Source organism: Hippocampus zosterae, chromosome 1 (genome assembly GCF_025434085.1).
Source record: "Hippocampus zosterae strain Florida chromosome 1, ASM2543408v3, whole genome shotgun sequence".
In the NCBI taxonomy this organism is placed as follows: domain Eukaryota; kingdom Metazoa; phylum Chordata; class Actinopteri; order Syngnathiformes; family Syngnathidae; genus Hippocampus; species Hippocampus zosterae.
Window position 1 is genome coordinate 33,839,531 of NC_067451.1, and position 17,920 is coordinate 33,857,450.

The 17,920-nt window shown below is 44.6% G+C and overlaps 1 protein-coding gene across 10 annotated transcripts in view; it reads right to left on the bottom strand.

The window, feature by feature from the left end:
• LOC127596418 (LIM and calponin homology domains-containing protein 1-like) overlaps window positions 1-17,920 on the bottom strand; it is a 64,250-nt gene that overhangs the window by 6,295 nt on the left and 40,035 nt on the right. For 6 of the 10 annotated variants that reach the window (XM_052058971.1, XM_052058950.1, XM_052058964.1 and 3 more), the window contains 15 exons: window positions 13,580-13,838; window positions 11,323-11,340; window positions 10,599-10,731; window positions 10,315-10,475; window positions 8,592-9,069; window positions 6,651-6,905; window positions 6,250-6,358; window positions 5,847-5,911; window positions 5,682-5,769; window positions 5,510-5,578; window positions 4,049-4,077; window positions 3,619-3,753; window positions 1,801-1,893; window positions 858-1,001; window positions 35-129 (listed from right to left, as the gene is read on the bottom strand). In XM_052058971.1, coding sequence (XP_051914931.1) covers window positions 35-129; window positions 858-1,001; window positions 1,801-1,893; window positions 3,619-3,753; window positions 4,049-4,077; window positions 5,510-5,578; window positions 5,682-5,769; window positions 5,847-5,911; window positions 6,250-6,358; window positions 6,651-6,905; window positions 8,592-9,069; window positions 10,315-10,475; window positions 10,599-10,731; window positions 11,323-11,340; window positions 13,580-13,838 — 2,131 coding nt within the window. The remainder of the gene's footprint in view (window positions 1-34; window positions 130-857; window positions 1,002-1,800; window positions 1,894-3,618; window positions 3,754-4,048; window positions 4,078-5,509; window positions 5,579-5,681; window positions 5,770-5,846; window positions 5,912-6,249; window positions 6,359-6,650; window positions 6,906-8,591; window positions 9,070-10,314; window positions 10,476-10,598; window positions 10,732-11,322; window positions 11,341-13,579; window positions 13,839-17,920) is intronic. The other 4 variants (XM_052058961.1, XM_052058996.1, XM_052058960.1 and 1 more) reach the window with 4 other exon arrangements.

Consider the following 17,920-nt stretch of genomic DNA (forward strand, 5'->3'; position numbering starts at 1 on the left):
TTTTCTTGACATGTGCTTTGATGCGTCAACAAACCTCTTGGCTGTTCTGAAGCTGTCGTCGGTGGCGCTGATGTCGCTCGTCTTTTCGTTCTCTTGCGGTCTGCACTGCACTTTCTCTGCACTTTCCTTCTATGTGAGCCAATCAGAGATAAAGGATCGTTAGCTGGTCAATCGATCACTTAATGTAAATGTTTCCAAAAATTGGGCTGAGGACCCTCAAAGTAATTTACAATAAATAATGAGATATCATTTAAAAAAGAGTACACCTAACACTCGGGACAATTAATCCATCCTAATTTAGCTTTTGATCAAGTCAATTGTGCTAAAGGTGCATTACAACGGCAATAAAGTCCCATTTCTTGAAGAACACAATTTCTTTTTTTCAAAAATATTGGCACCATTAGAATAATTTTCCATGATAAATGGTGTAATACCAGGATGAAGTTGTACTTTGAAGTTCACTTATTAAAATGAATCTGGGCCCTCATTTAAATGAGACTTTAATATTCTAGATGACAACTATCTTGGTTCCCAAAAGATTATGACTCTTCATCCAGACAAAATACATCACTGTTTTTTAAAGATGATGACTTTTTCAAAAACAACAATTTTATTCGCAAATAATTTCTCTAAAAATATGAATTACTCAATGCAACATTAGCCTTTTTTTATCTCGAAAACAGACAAGAACGTAGCTTTGTTTAGATCACATTCCAGATGCAAGATAACTCAATAGGATTATAACGAGACAACTTTTTAATTCCTCCACTTGAATGGGTCCTTGAGCCCAAAAGGTTTGAGAACACCCAATAACACAAACTAATAATGATTCACAAATGAACACATGAGTTGTTCACCGAATGTCTTTCCAGGCGCTCCTGTTTGCGCTCCCAGTCAGCAAGTGAGCGCACGATCGTGTCCTGGCCTTTGGAAGCCAACGGGGCAGGGGCAGACGATGGCGGAGTCAGGGGTGTGACCGTCTCTTCCAATATTAGACGTTCCTGATGTGAGGTTAATGTGGGAGCAGTTAGCAACAAAAATGGACGCACAGGGAAACAACTCAATTACAACTGCGACACGTTCTGTAACCACTGTCACGTAATTGCAAAAAGAAACACTCGCGCAATGTAAAACCTGAAGAAAATCATATGACACGCTGCCATTTGTTGACAAATGAGAAGAATATGGCAACTAGCTAGCGACATATTCCTCGAAGTTTTATGTTTGCAACAGGTTTGCAGCTAGCTAGCGCCATTGCAAGAAGTTGTAAGGTTGCTAAAGGTTGGTCACGACCACCCCAAATGCATATCTTATCAACAGTGGCGGATGCCGGTCTCTCAAGGAGGGGGAAGCTCAATTTTGGCCTACATCATAGAATGTGCCCGTTTACTTATATGTGAATTCTACTCTCCGTTCCTTTTCATGAAAATGATCTGTAACCCTGTCATACCAACAGCACCTTTTCCAGGGACTTAACTAGTCTCCTACAACTACAATAAAACCCACCAGAAATAAAAGATTCATTTGTCGCTAGTTGTTTTCAACAAAGAGAGTGTCACAAAGATAATTAGACAAAGTCTCCAGTTCAACTCAGAAAAGAATGAGAATTTAAAGATGCTCCCACGGATGCCTACACCAAAAGATCGGTGATTGGCTCATTTCGCTGTCAATCAAAAAGAGATTCAGGTTCAGACAGATCATCCAATCATCATGCAGAAAAGCTGAGCTTCCGGGCCAGCCGATACACATCCACTGTCCATAGACTACCAGAGATTGTATTGTGTACAGATATGCTCGCACCTCTTCATGGTAGCGCCTCTCCTCCCGGGCCACCTCCCTCTGGGCCTTCTCCCACTCTTCCTTGAGCTTCTCCTGCTCCCGCTGGTATTTTTCCTGTGTTACCACGGCAGCACACCACATACAGACACAAACCGGAAAACAAGACAAGACATTGTGATTTATGTCGGAGGCGTGTAAAAACGGATTTAGACATCATCGAAGATTGGCTTGTCAAGAGTGAATGTAAAAAAAAAAGGGGGGGGGGGGAAGAACAGGAGAAGCAGGCAGGAGCTGGACATGCAGTTTTCCGAGAACTGTTTCACTGTTAAAAAAAATGTCTGCCTCTTACAAAGATGAAAAAACTGGGTGCCTGCAGACTTAAAATTGAAGATGTTTTTGGACACACGACAACAGCGTGACGTTCGGTCTGTCAGCGTGTGAGAAATTACAGAACAGTGGTTGTCATCTTACTCATTTTGAAGGCTATTTAAGGTCTTCAAATTGGAAAGCCGAATTAAAGACACTTTCACGTCCCTCATACACTCTGAAAAATGCTCCATTTTGATTGACACTGCCAGATGTCAATTTAAAAATGTATTTAACGTGGCTCTTTGTAATGACATTTTTTTTTCCTATTTGGACTTGCATTGGAAGCCTGACGACAATTACAGAGCAGGACAAACAATTATAGGGATGAAACACAACCAGCACGTGATGCACCGCACGGACATCCATCCATCATCGGAGTTCAGAAGCCTTTCGCACTGAGCTGCAGAGGATGATGGGGGGTGAGGGGTGTGGCATTTAGGCAGCAGCATCCCACCAGCACAAGCTTTGACACAGCACCTTGTGCTGCACAAGGCGGCCCTCAGGTGGTGGCAGCGGGACATGGGCGGTTGTTACGATGAGCGATTGTTACGATAAGTAAACACTCTGATCATAAAAATGGCTGCAAGCTTTCAAGGGTGCAATGGAATGTGGTTAATCGGCCTTGTGACATGTAACACATTTAGGTCAGAAGCTCGTCTCACGGTTTAAAAGCAGCGGTAGGCAAACAAATGAGTGATCAATGAAATTTTTTTAGGGGAATGAAATTGAAAATACTTTCTCTTCAATCCCTGAAAAATGCAAACGGTGTACCGGTAGTCATTTTATTAAACTATGCATATTATGTATTGGACATAAACTCATGATTAAAATGACAAGAAACTGCTGAATTCAATGATGTGCAGCATACTGTAACACAAAAAACATTTTAAATACTGCGTGAACCGTGATCAATAAAATGACATACCGGTATATAGATTTTATGTGCAGTAATGAAATACAGTATTTCTTATTTTTATTATCTACTTAAAATTTGTAAGATTTTCTAAACTTGAACAATGCACACATAAGTAATCCATATACGTTTATTTATACGTACTGTATACGAATACAAATAAAAAACAAACTGTTAAAATGATTAAAACTACATTTTTAAATAAGTCAAATACTCCTATGACTATTAGTCTGAAAAATAAAATGAAACACCTGTAATTTGATTTCAACTTTAACAAACTAAAAGGATCATTTTATAGGTTTAAGTGTGAACAAAAGTCTTTAGTGAGCATTTGATAAATGGGCGGGGCCTTCTACTGTATGCTGAAAACGACAAATCTCACCCAAGAGGTGGAGAAACTGTATAAGGGGACCACACCGCCGGGGAAAGTCGCAAGCTTTTGACAGTGTGACCCTTGCACAAATAAAAACAAAACTGAGGAGTGAATCCTGGGAGTGCTGGGAGTGGCCTCGTGCGCCATGCTTTGCCTTGCCACCTCGCCATGTACCGGTCGGTACCTGCAGCAGGCGCTCCTGCTCTTGCTGCCACCTTTCCTGACGCTTTCGCTCCTCGTCTAGGTCCCAGGACCAGCGGTCGGCCCGTCTGGTCTGAGGCGATACCGGCACCGAAACCTGACGGGATGCCCTCTCCCCCTGCACCACCACCACCATCCCATCAATAACACGTGCATCCACAAAATCCAAAACACAGAAAGTGTCATGCGCACGCCGGTTACCCACAAACAACCAGGCATCACACGTACAGAGAAAAAAAAATGGAGAGAAGACAGTAATTGGTCTACCACAAAAGCACTAGTCCAATGCTAGCCAATTCACTCCTACTGAAGGAGAAAGACAGAAACAGAAAGAGGTGACCAGAGGTGGCAGGAAGTCACATATGTGCATGTCAGAAGTAACCTTCACTCTTCAAGATATTGATTGTACTCACGTTGCAGTGCTGATCCTTCTCCCCCTTATCTGCAGAATGGAAATGTATAGTAGCAATTAGAGATGTCAGTTTAGTGCGTTTTTATTGGCATTAATTTAAATGAATTTTAACGGGATTAAAATTTTTCTCGCGAGATTAACGCGGCACACGTCACAAGCGGATGTTACGTTGCTCTAGAAATATACCAGAAACGAAACAATAAGCGCGCTGCAGAAGTCCACGTCCATGTCTGTTTTGCCAGCCACGGCAGCGCGAGACACCGAAAATGGATACTTAAAGAGTTTATGAATGGAAAGTTTACTTTTCAAAAGTTGCCATATTGCTCCACTGACAAGACCAAAGTTACCTGTTCTTCTCTCTCTGTGTATCATACAGGTATACGATGTATGCCACTGACACGATTGTTACTTGTTTGGAACTATTTTGTGTGGAAGTTACAGTGTTCTGTGTCCATGTAAATAGAGCGGGTGGAGCTTCTCTGTGTTCGTCTGACAGTGAGAGTGCGCTACAGTGGTAGCGACCTAGCGAAAGTGAAATGTCTCCAGTGTTGTCATCGAACCAAGTGTAGTCATTCGAAATGAGGTCTACACAAAACCGTAGAGACTTCCGCGCAAGAAGGACCAATACAATCAACATAGCCTGACTGTGTTAGGGGGAGTGAACCCCCCCCCTCCCCCTTTCAGAATGGTTTGCCCCTGCAGCACGGGGGAAGTGCGTGTGCTTGTTTGTACGACCGGCAGTTTCCAATACAGCGGCACATAATGAACACTGGTGTTCGGTGTCTCGTTATTCTTCAACAAAGACTGCTGTGTTCAAAGCAAACTTGAGAAAAATGAAGTATGCAACCATGGTTTAAATCCACTATAGGCTGAGTACTAGTGTACCTTAGATGTGCACTTTACAATGTTATATTGCTCTGTTTTGATTTCATAAAAAAAGCTGTTAAAGCAGCTGTTGTGTGACAAAATATTTTTTTCACCGTTATTGATGGACAGTAATATTGTGTGAGAGATTATGTGTGAATAACTGCACCAAGTGAAAAATGTTTATGTAAAATTGAAAATCGAAATTGTTATTTCAGTAAATATTTGCATTTGGCACGTAGAAAACTGATTTATGATTCAATGTTGATGAGAGCATTAAAATGGGGGAAAAATAGGACAAAAAATGTAAAAGGAAATTCAGAAACGATAAAAAATGTGTGAGTAATCATGATTATTTTTTTAGTTGATTTGAGTTAATTATGACAGTTGCATTTTTAATTAGATTAAATATTTTAATCGTTTGACAGCTCGAGTAGCAATGTAACAAACGCCAAAAATCGAGTCGGGAATGAAGATTCTGGTGTTGAATATCAACATCAATTTGCATCAATTGCAACTAAAAATACATTCGCTGAGAAGCGCTGAGCTCTATATCGTAACGCATTGAACTGAATTGTGTCCCCCATCCCCAAATTACCTGCAAAGAACTCCCAGCGTAAATTTGGGTTGCTGCTTGTCACTGGAGAGCGGGTAGTGTTTTTAAAACCTGTGGCAAAATACGTGGAAATATATGGTTCAAGAAGTCAAATGGACAAAACTGGTGTACAGCGGCTGGTTGAGCGTGTGTGTGTGTGTGTGTATTTTGTAACCTTCGGTTATTGTAGTTGGCGGTTGATGTCCAAAACAGGGAAGCTCCCCTTTCTTCTGGTTCATCTCCAGGTGACTGTCGATGCTTGTCTAAAAGATTTCACAGGACTATTAACAGGATGGACGGATGACATGTTGAATGAGGAAGGATTCTTTTCATGGTTTACCTGTGAGGTTAAAGAGTGCGTGCCAAGCCCTGTTTGACACGATGGTACAGTCTCATGTTTGGCTTCTGCAAAAGACAGTTTTTATTTTTTTTTCCCAAGAGGGTCGGAAAAGTCACAAAACGCAGTGACAAAGTTGCCAAAATGACAGCACTGAGTAGCACTCCACCCACAGTCATCATGGTAACAACAAGGGTAGCGTGCATTTGCATGTGACAGAACCATTCCACCACAACTGTCTGAGGACGTTTAATAGTGCTCTAATTCTTGATCCATTGATACCTCATCCTACCATTTTGAGAGAAGAATGTGAGATGCTTTACGAAAATAAAAATGTTGCATGTCTGCAATGTGGCAGATCCACAAGTGTCCAGATGAGGGCAGTCGAGTAGTGTAGGACTCAGACCTGCAGATGTTTGCAAGTGTGACGCTGATTCACACTTTTTTTCCAGTGGTGCAGCCGCCGACTGGTTTCCAGTCTTCCACCCGATACTCTCCTCTGGCTTCTGCAACTCCTAAACAAACAAGTCGATAGTTGTGTATCTATCTATAAATATATAGAAAATGTCACTTTGCATAGCTTCCGGAGAAATCCATAAATCACATACATTTGAGCTTTGTAGTGCGAGCAGCTTACTCTATGCTCACAGGCATTACACTAGGCACACAAAACAATCTAAATTTACACCTAATGTTAATGGATACTTAATAATAGTATTTGAAGTTCATGATTAGATTTGTTTTTCATACATTTGAAAACGGCTAGCAGTGTGAATGTTTGGATAAAGGTAATGGAATAAGTTTTACCACTGGTAGTGAAGTAGGCCTAGTAGGTGGCGTTAAACACAGAGCGACTTCCTTGTCCTGGATGTCAGTCGAAGCCGCTTCGACATTGGTGGACGTCGGACTGTCTCCTGCCGCGGCCGCATCTGCGTGATGGGCTGTGGTTTTGGGCGATGAGGACGGTAGGAAAACGGGGGAGGACTCCCTTGCTTGGCTCTCGGGCACGGCGGGAGGGGCGTCGGGTCTCGTGTTGCCATTGACCCGCAGCAAACCATCAGCCTAGAAGAGACGGATGCTGTGTTGAGGGCAGACACGTCTGTGCTGAGCTTTGGTGAGACACGGCTATGTATACAAAGCAATTTCAAATGAAACACGATCAAACCCAACAAAATCTAGATGCACAAACAATTACTACTTGATATCATGTAATTTGGCAGCAGTGGAAGTGCCCTAAGACATTAGAAATTGTTTTACCGTAATGTGGAATTCTGTGATGCTCATCTGAATCAGATCCAGATTTACCTTAATTTGAAACGACAGCACCTGACCCAAAATACGTAAAACTAATATGAGCCCGTCTGTCTAGGATTGCTGCTTCCCATTTGGGACTCAAGACAAATCACCTGGGATAAATTTGTCAAATTCCAAGCGCTGGAATTCGTCTGACACGGCTGCTTCAAAACCTAAAATGGCTGATTTCCTGATCAAGTTGGGACATGGCTCCTTGAGACATTTTCATGTCTTGCTCCACAAGATACACACACCTGTAAAAATCCTCATGTTTTCGGGCATATTTCACCCCCCCCCCAAAAAAAACCCAAACAACTTAATCATCTCAAGAATAGAATCGAACAGTGATTCCAAGATGTCCCTATTGAGAACTAAAGCAGAAACAAAACTCGGGCTAAAACCTCACTTGCAGGACCAGTGTCCTATGAGCTCATGCATGCAGAATTTAACAACAAGCAAACCTCAGACACAAAGAGGCGCTGGTAATCTACAGTAAGTGTGAGGGGGCTTTGAGTGAACTTCTGGAGGTGAGTACCCTGCACCTCCCGGTCCTCGCCCCCTCTATACCTCCACCTTCTCATCCGTCTCCAATCAGCTTGTGTGGGCCGTCTTTGTCCACCGGGGAGCCCACTTCACATTGAGAGGGCCGTTCTCCGGCAGCTTCTTAAGTCAATAGGGAACACAAGGCTCCATTCAAAGTGGGACTGGGACGCCTGACAAGACATTCCAGAGAAGCACTTGGCTACATTTAGCTCGGTCGCGACAATCACTGCCCAACATTTTTATGTGAAAAATACCTTGCCTTCATGTTTTGGATAAAACTATTGTACAGTGTATTTGTCCTATTTTTCTGCAATGCCATAAGATGGCATCAAAGCCCTGACAGATAAACAAAGTCGGAATTTGTGTGAAATTAAAAGTATGGTTTAGATCAGGGGTGCCCAAACATTTTGGACAGAAGATCGACTTTTCGATCAACCAACCACCCGCGATCGATACGTTACCATGCCATGAAGAGCAACAGCCTGACACGGAGGCATGCGACGCACTTTTGCAGCCGGTTCGCTGTCGTAGCTCACAGGTACCGTTTTAAAGTGCTTCCCTCGGCCCTCTAGATTCCTATTCTTTGTCCGTGTCCTCAGTGGATTGTACACGAAACAAACTCTGAATGAGAATTATGACGATAAAAGATATAGCGCAACAGCTATGATCCACAAGCTGCAATTGCCGACTGCTGAACCACCGATGAATTTTGGACCATTCCTCTGAGAAAACATTTATAGTTCAGCGAGATTCCCGGAATGTTGAATGTGAATAGCTCCAAGTATGAATACTTTTTGTTTGGTGTTAGCTAAAGCAGAAACTGTTCAGTCTTTTGATTTACATGAAGCTCAGGCCACTTTTTATATTTATGCTGAAATGTGAAGGCCTAATGCAATAGAGCGTCAAACTGACCTTGCTGGGCCAGGGCTCCGGTGTAGCAGGCCAGGACTGAACGTAAGGCTTGGGCGTCAGCAACGGCAGCGGCTTGGGGAACGGTACCCGGTTGGGCGGTGGCTCAGATGAGCGCGATCGGATCTGTGGCCTTTGGGGCAGCATGTCTTTTGGCCACTCATCGATTTGCGCCTCAACCGTAGATGTGAACCTGGGAGCCGAGGCCGGGGACGACTGCTGCCGCAGATACTTGAGGGGACTGTCGGGGTCGGCGTCCCACGGCCCGGAGGTGGTCGGCGAGGGCGAGAGGGGGACGGGGAAGCCGGAGAAGGACGGGTCGGCCGAGATGCTGCGATCCAGGACCTTGGGCAGCTGGAGGCGCTCCATAACCGTTTCGCTAATGGAGAAGCGTTGGGCGTAACGCTGGAGGATGAAGGCCGCCTCCTCGGGGGTTTTGGCTCTCCGGTAAGCTGCCCGCAGCTCCTCCTCGCGACGTTCCCTGTGGAGATCAACGACGTAATCAGCTTGTTTATAAAAAATGACTTTGGCTCTTCTGTGTCAGATTTGTTTGACGAGAAGGAGCACATAGGAAAGATGTTGACTGTTGCACGAGCTTCTTATTTGCTCCTTTTAATAATGGTTTGAGTGGAATCTGTCAATCAGTATTAGTATCAACAACAAAGACTTTTTATTTGGCTTGTCTGCCATGCATTTTAGACAGGTCCATTGGCCGTAAATTATTTTCATGCCTCATGCAAAGTGCACTGTAACTGCGCATGGGTGAAGTTTTCTTTCATTTTGGTATTTTTTGGAGATGGGCGCAGATACAAATGGGCGTTTGCTCTGTTGTGGTAATGAACACAGCCAACTTGATTCCTGGCCAGTCAAAGTGGCTCCCATTGCTCCCTTTAACATTCAGTGCACGAGAGACACACGGTCAATATGGCGGAAGAATAACAGACTCGCTCTAGCCTATGTAATAGATCAGCGCATGCGGAGTGCGTTTATGAGGAACTACAAGATGATCTTCACTCGGGGATGATGCTCGGTCGTGCCTCCCCAAACCAGTCTCCCCTCCTCCAACACACAAGAATTGTGCTGCACTCAGCTTTTAAAAAATAAAGGTGATGATCATAATAACGCATCCAATGATTGAGAGGGTTCGCTACATGCCGATTTCATATTTACACATGAAATACGATGACATCCACCACACATAGCGGAGCCCAGAATCTGTCTGCTAACATCTGGATCAATCACAGTTCCGCTGGCTTCTCGTTCGCTCAAAGTCTTGCTGTGATTTATAACAACGATTTGTGAACAGAGAACTTTCATTTGGATTTCCTGCCATGCATGTATCTGAGCCTTTGCGTAACAAGACACACTAAGAAAAATCTAGATTTCTACATTAGCTTATGTAGCTAGCCACCACTGCTGTTGGTTTGATAGGATTCCTTTGTTATTTTTCCAACGTTTTGTGAACAAAGGACATTTGTGTTTCTTTTCAGAACATTGAGGAAAAAACTTTCAGACTGCTATGTTAACCGCTGGCTTGCTAGCCTCTGACTGGCTAGCTGCCATTTGCCATATTGCATATTAGTGGTTGATTTACTATTATACGCCATGTTCCTCATTTAATTTGAAATTGTGTTTTAAGAGTTGAGAGGGTTTTGAAGTTATTCATTTTTAAATGGGTAACATACTGTATGCTCAAACTGATGTTCTCCATTTGAGTTGGACCTACTTGTCCTCGACAATCTCTCGGTAGGTCTTGATGCTCCTCCTCCTCCTCTGCGAGATGCTCTCCCCTCCAGTCATCAGCTGCTCCATCAACTTCCTCTCTTCCTCCTTCTTGATCAGGTCCTGAGAGATGCTGCGCCGACGATTTTTCCACCGGGCCAGATCCTGACGCACACGAATGACAATTGTTATGCTTTATTTATTACGTGCCAGGTGTCCCTATACTGAAGGCTATCGGACACTAACATAAAAAAACAAACAAACTACTGATAAATGACAACTGCTCACATCTTGCCAGTGACTGTCTTCTTCCTTCATCTGGTTGTACTGGTTGTGCATCAGCTCATGACGCATGTGACTGTGCGGTGGCAAGATGGTGGCGGTGTCGTCTTCCCCACGCATGTCGATCATGCTCACACTCCTGCGGAGGACACAAAAGAAAGAGACATTCAAAAATCAATGTGCGGCAAAGGATGCGTCTTTGCTGTTGCTGCATACATGCCACCTGTTGTTTTGTGTTTTTATCAGGGAATGAACATCACACGGTAGACTAAAAACCACTGAGAACACTGATTTTTTTAATGAAAGGTTTCTTTACTGCAATGACAGTACATTTGGAAATCGCTTCCAAATATGTTCAAGAAGAGCCGCAAATTATTTTTTTCTACTTGAAATGTGTGGGACAATTTTGTGTATTTTGGAAGTCAGCATGTTAAAATCACTCTAAATTATGTTTGAAATCATCAGAGGCTATGGCGATTGTAATGTCATGTTTTCATAACCCTTCCAAGATTTGCCCCAAAACACAAAACATTTTTAAGACAACATGCAATTTAGGCATTTGTAAGGAAAATTGATGATTTTATATTGAGATTTAAACATTGTATTGCTCATACTGTCAATACCGTCATAATAATCATAACGTTGTGACAATCATTCTCGAGCGTATGACCGACACCAGACACAGTAAAATGGCTGGTAGATTTTCCCATGTGGAAATTGGATGACTTACTGTAGGTCATGTGACACGCTGGCAGGACGCATGACAGCATGGAGAGACAAACAACAGACAAACACAAATGTGAATTATTGAATGTTTGCCGAGTAGAGACCAAACGACTTGTGAGTCAGATTTAGAGGCTGAAAAATGGTGTGCCAAACAATCACAAGGGGGCGGTCTTCTCTGCAAGCAAACTACTGCTGCAGTTGTCAAGTACCAGCAACACAAACCAAAGCAAACAAAGGTCGCGAAGAGCGCACATGGTAAATTGACGTGTATACCAATAGGCTGCCCAACCATCAAATGTGAAATTAAATATGGTGAAGTGTTAGCTCAGATTAGCGTTAGCTACCAGCGCTAGCTTCTGATAAGCGGCAGCACATTCTCGATTGTTCGGCTAATTTGTCGAAGTGCAGGTATTATTTTGTAAACACACCCTCCTGCCCCTTTCAAATCAAGTTCAATTGAAGCAGCCATTGTTGGTTTTCGTCAGGCTGTGGTTAACTTGTGCACTCTCCCAAGATCATTTTTGACGGTTAATCTTTGAAAAAGCTTTGCAGTCAGGCAGGAAAGCCGGGTGGAAAAAGCGTGCAGCTGTCCGGTTCAGGCATTGGGTGTGATCAGGTTCAGTAAAGGAAGCGGAGCTCATTTCCGTACATCCTGATGGAGAGTCCCATATTCCCATTTCTGTGTGTACCAGAGTTTTAGTCCATGCCTGCTATGATGTATTTCCAAAACATAACTATATAAAGTTTTGGATTAATAGTGTCAGACAATTATGGATATTCAGCAAGCTGAATGCTAACACACATGATGGGAAACTCCACAGAAGGGCCAATGAATAGCATCGGTGTTGTGGGGGCATTATCTTTTAAGCAATGGATGTTGAACAGAAACTGTGAAGCAACACATAAATCATGTAACACTCAAAGGCATAGATTTTCTTTATCCTCTGTGAAGGATGATGAATATTATTGCATCTTACCGAGGAGCAGCGACTGTCCCCATGTACAATACTATACATATATATCTGTATGTCTTTTATCTTAGTGCCCTTGTGTGGCCAAGGAACACGTGCCAGGAGGAGCAGCACAATGTTCATTGAATTGAAGTAAAAAGGTTTCTTTAACATTGTATTTCGTGTGGGCGGCTCGGTAGTCCAGTGGTTAGCACGTCGACTTCACAGTGCAGAGGTACCGGGTTCAATTCCAGCCCCGGCCTCCCTGTGTGGAGTTTGCATGTAAACAACCCGCTGCTACTGCTAAATACACATTTAAACGTCAATCAAGACACGGTACGCTACGACGTCCCCAATGAATTATTTAGGGTGAAATTTGCTGTTGTAAGAGGGAAAAAAATATTTCATGAGAACAACGTTAAATATTTGGAGAAATTGCGGTAACAGGTATGAGGATAACATTGTAATATCGTCAGCCTCGTAGCACAATTGCTAAGGTAATTACTGTTACAATATGAATAGAAAACAGCAATGAGCTTGCTAAAAAAGTTGGGTTTTTTTTTTGCTTTCCAAAATTGTTCAAACACGATACAGGCAACTATACTATTATGGTAATTATATGACAAAGCTGTATAGTTTGGAGGAAAAAAAATTGTAATCCAGGCATATCCAGCCCTCGTGGCCTGGAGGGCTACTGTCCTGCCTGTTTTCCAGCTCTCCAGGTTGCAACACACCTGATTCAGATGATCAGCTCATCAGCCAGCTCTGAGGCAGCATTAGAACGATCCTGATTATTTGAATCAGGTGGGTTGCTCCTGGCAGAGCTGGAAAATAGACACGACAGCGGCCCTTGAGAGCCGACTTTGGACACCCCTGCGATAATCAACACGCCAGTGTGGCTGTCGCTGGAGCCAGGTGCTCCGAAGCGCCAGAACAGACTATACACACGCACAATATCAGGGAAAATGAGTGCTAATATGCTAACACAGAGCTAGCACTAAGCGAAGTTTTATGTGTTTGTGTCCGTTTTTAATAAATGAATTTTTGGGGGGGAAACCTGACCCTAGCTCCAGAGGCCCCCAGTTGAGTTTGAGACCCCTGGTCTAGATGTACCACTTCAATAAACACATTTGACACCAATGTCTGCATTTCATGTTCTCCACGGCTTTGGTGCCATTTTGGGCATCTTATAGAATTTTAGAAAGAGCATAAACAAACCCCACAATATGTGAGTTTTCAGCCAATGGGTGAGGAATTATTTTTTGCCATCACGAGGGACGATCACAAGAGAGCCTGTGAGGCAGCACCTACCTCAAAGGTCTGTCCCCCCCTACAGGCGAAGTGGCCGTACTCCAGCTTTTGTGCTCGTCATCGTCCTTGTCGGCGTTCTTCTTGCGCAGGGACGTTGGCACGTAGGCGCTCTGGTTGCACTTGTTGGGCAGGTACTGGTTGAAGGGCATGGCTGTACGCGGCTCGCTCACGGAGGTGCGGCGGGCCAACATATCGTCCTTGTGGATGTCCGGGATCTTCCGGTACGGTGGGCCGTCCGACTCGGAGTCGCTGCCGCGGCCTTGTAGGGGTAAGGAGACTACAGTCATGAGCAACGGTGGGAAGTAACAAAGTCCCAAAACGTAATATTTTTTGGTGACGATGTTAGCAAAGATACGGGAACACAATACTTGCGTACAAGTTAAAAAGGCAATAGCTAGCTCTTAAAAACATCTGGCATGAAAACATAACCCGCCCCCCTTTTTTTTCTCAGCATGAACACAATGTAACTATTTTGTGTGCAGAGAAGTTTTCACATTACCGGTCAATACTTAAAGGAGTCAAATGAATTTTCCTACTTTCATCAAAGTCTGTCTTGACACAAGTATCTATACGACTTGAGCAGAGGAAGTGTTTTTTCCACCTCTAGTCATGAGGCGGTCAAAATCGTGCAGTTAAAGTGAATTTTGGACACAGACAAGCAGTTACTTTAAAACAAGTGTTGTTTGCACAAACTCATCAGATTTTTCTCACGTACTTTCAAAACACCAATGCACTAGTTTCCCCTTCAACTTTCCCCAAAGAGCCCAAAGGGGAACATTGACTTTTTAATGTTTGTATACAAAATAGTTGGGCCGTGGAGTACTTGGACATCCCATCAAGTGTGAAATTACACAATTACCGGCAAGTAAATCTTGTTTGCTGCTTATCTAAAAAAATGTCCACCACATAAGCAAATACAAAGAATGCATAAATAGCTCCAACTAACCTCAAAGACAAATCATTAATCACAAATACCGCTTTTAAACCAATCAAATGTGAACACGTTCCAAATACAAGTGTCTGAGACGGATGAAGACATTTAATCCAACAAGACGGCATAAATCACATTTATTACTTGCATCTCCTAAACTCTCGTCCAAAGAATGATTAGAATCTAGGCGTCACAACCTACATTCCATCTTACAAAATGAAAATAGACCAGGCGACACTTAGTTGGCAACAGGACTTTCCCTGCTTGGTTTAAAAAAAAAAAATCTCTCGGTTACATAATAATCCTCAGCGTTAACATGGAGCAGAGGCACCAGTCCTATGGTGTGTGCTCACTTGGGATGCCTGCTTCGGTAGCACATGCCTGAATGTTCACAAACACCAAGTAATGAGATACCTGCTTTCCTCAAGGTCTCCAGAAATTCCTCCACAAGATGTTCACCACATGTACCGCTGCTATAAGAGCCCAGACCCCGGAGCAGATTCGAGCCAGTGCCATCAAAGAGCACGGCAAGAAAAGGGAAACGGCACAAATCAAACACCAACTTCCTACGAAGACAAATCGACTATGTTTCAACTCAACCTGATCATCAGGCATCAGATGAGTTCAGCACAGTATTTTCTAATAGTAACATGACATCTCTGGATTTATTCTTTCCAAAGCCTTTCATTAATAAACACTGTATCAAGTGACAGCACAGGAGGTCGAATGTCTTCCTAAGATTGAATTCAACTTTATCCTGTGGCCTCTTCATTGCCGTCAGGGTGAGGACACGTAACAGAGGCCAATTGTGAAGGAGCTTTGATGCAAATGTTGGGACAAGGGAGGGGAAAATGGGTCTCCTGCCTCTCAGCCTGCACCCATTCTGATGAAAGTATGGTCAATCCAGGACTTTGATGTACATCTTGTATTTTTGAACATTTCAAATACTTTCTAAATGTTGCTGTTGTGAGAGAGCCCGGTGGTCGACTGCTTAGTGCGTCGGCCTCACAGTGCAGAGGTACAGGGGTTGATTCCGGACTTGCTGTGTAGGTTTTCTCCGGGTACTCTGGTTTCCTCCCACATTTCGAAAACATGCGTGACAGGTTAATGGAACACTCGAAATTGTCACTAGGTGTGAGTGTGAGTGTGAGGGCGGATGGCTGTTCGTCTGTGTGTGCCCTGGGATTGGCTGGCAACTGGTTCAGGGTGTCCCACACCTACTGCCCGAACACAGCTGGGATAGGCTCCAGGATGCCGCGCGACCCTTGTGAGAATAAGCGGATCGGAAAATGGATGGATGTTTAAAAAAAAAATATCAAAGAATTCATTATTTTTGGAATATATATTATATAACGGGCGGCCCGGTAGTCCAGTGGTTAGCACGTCGGCTTCACAGTGCAGAGGTACCGGGTTCAATTCCAGCTCCGGCCTCCCTGTGTGGAGTTTGCATGTTCTCCCCGGGCCTGCGTGGGTTTTCTCCGGGTGCTCAGGTTTCCTCCCACATTCCAAAAATATGCATGGCAGGCTGATTGAACACTCTAAATTGTCCCTAGGTGTGAGTGTGAGCGTGGATGGTTGTTCGTCTATGTGTGCCCTGCGATTGGCTGGCAACCGATTCAGGGTGTCCCCCGCCTACTGCCCGGAGACAGCTGGGATGGGCTCCAGCACCCCCCGCGGCCCGAGTGAGGATCAAGCGGTACGGAAGATGAATGAATGAATGAATATTATATAACATTTCATTTTATAAATGTTAACATACATTTAAAATCTTTGCATTTTATCGCTACGTGTCTTCAACCTGGCTCCTCATTCATTTTCCGGGGGTAGCGAGTTGGCTGCTGTCCAATTAAGTTGGGCGCATGCAGGTCGTCTTGTGATGCGTTGGCGGAATTATGGAGGCAGAGCATGCATGAGAGAAGAACTCAGGGTGGGTGTGAAACATTTCTTTAGACCGACTTTGTTGTTTTATTGATGTTAACATGAGCAGCTGAAGCAGCTTTGTTGCTCTTGGCTGTTCTACTGTATGCTAACATGCATGTGAAAAGCTATTGATACCTCCTTTGTTACACAATGGGATAAAAACATGCTTCAAAGTGAAATCCTTGCATTTGTTGTTGTACTTTGTTGGTTGTTCTATATTACGAATGTGTGTTTGTTTGCTTCTCATGGGCTCACCACCCATGGGAGGGGCCAAAGGGGTATGGTGCAATGTGAGCTGGGCAGCAGCCCAAGGCGGGGACCCTGGCGGTCTGATCCTCGGCTGCAAAAGTTAGCTCTAGGGACGTGGAATGTCACCTCTCTAGCATGGAAGGAGCCCGAGCTGGTGTGCGAGGTAGAGAAGTTCCGACTGGATATAGTCGGACTTGCCTCCACACACAGCCTGGGTTCTGGTACCAGTTCTCTCGAGAGGGGTTGGACTCTCTTCCACTCTGGAGTTGCTTACGGTGGGAGGCGCAGAGCAGGTGTGGGCATACTTATTGCCCCCCGGCTCAGTGCCTGTACATTGGGCCTTCGGGTGGGTGGACGGGTCCTGACTGTTGTTTGTGCATATGCACAAAACAGCAGCTCAGCATACCCACCCTTTTTGGAGTCCTTGGAGGGTGTGCTGGAGAGTACTCCTGCTGGGGACTCCCTTGTTCTGCTGGGGGACTTCAATGCTCACATGGGCAATGACACCGAGACCTGGAAGGGCGTGATTGGGAGGAACGCCCCCCCCCGCCCCCCCGACCTGAACTAGAGTGGTATTTTGTTATTGGACTTCTGGGACATTGAGCCCGAGTGGACCATGTTCCGTGCCTCTATTGTTGAGGCGGTCAATCTGAGTTGTGGCCGTAAGCTGGTTGGTGCCTGTCATGGCGGGAACTCTCGTACTCGCTGGTGGACACTCCACTCAACTCCATCAACACGCCTTCCTCGGAGGAAGCAGAGACTGGGATCCTGAGGTGGGATCCCCTATCTCTGTGGTTGAAGTCACCGATGTGGTTATAAAGCTCCTCGGTGGCAAGGCCCTAGGGGTGGATGAGATCCGCCCGGAGTTCCTCAAGGTTCTGGATCATGTGGGGCTGTCCTGGTTGACACGCCTCTGCAGCATCGCGTGGTCATCGGGGAGAGTGCCTCTGGATTGGCAGAGCGGGGTGGTGGTCCCTCTTTTTAAAAAGGGGGACCGGAGGGTGTGTTCCAACTACAGAGGGATCACACTCCTCAGCCTTCCTGGTAAGGTCTATTCAGGGGTGCTGGAGAGGAGGGTCCGTTGGGAAGTCGACCCTCAGATTGAGGAGGAGCAGTGTGGTTTTCGTCCTGGCCGTGGAACTGTGGACCAGCTCTACACCCTTAGCAGGGTTCTCGAGGGGACCTGGGAACTTGCCCAACCAGTCTACATGTGTTTTGTGGACTTGGAGAAGGCATTTGAC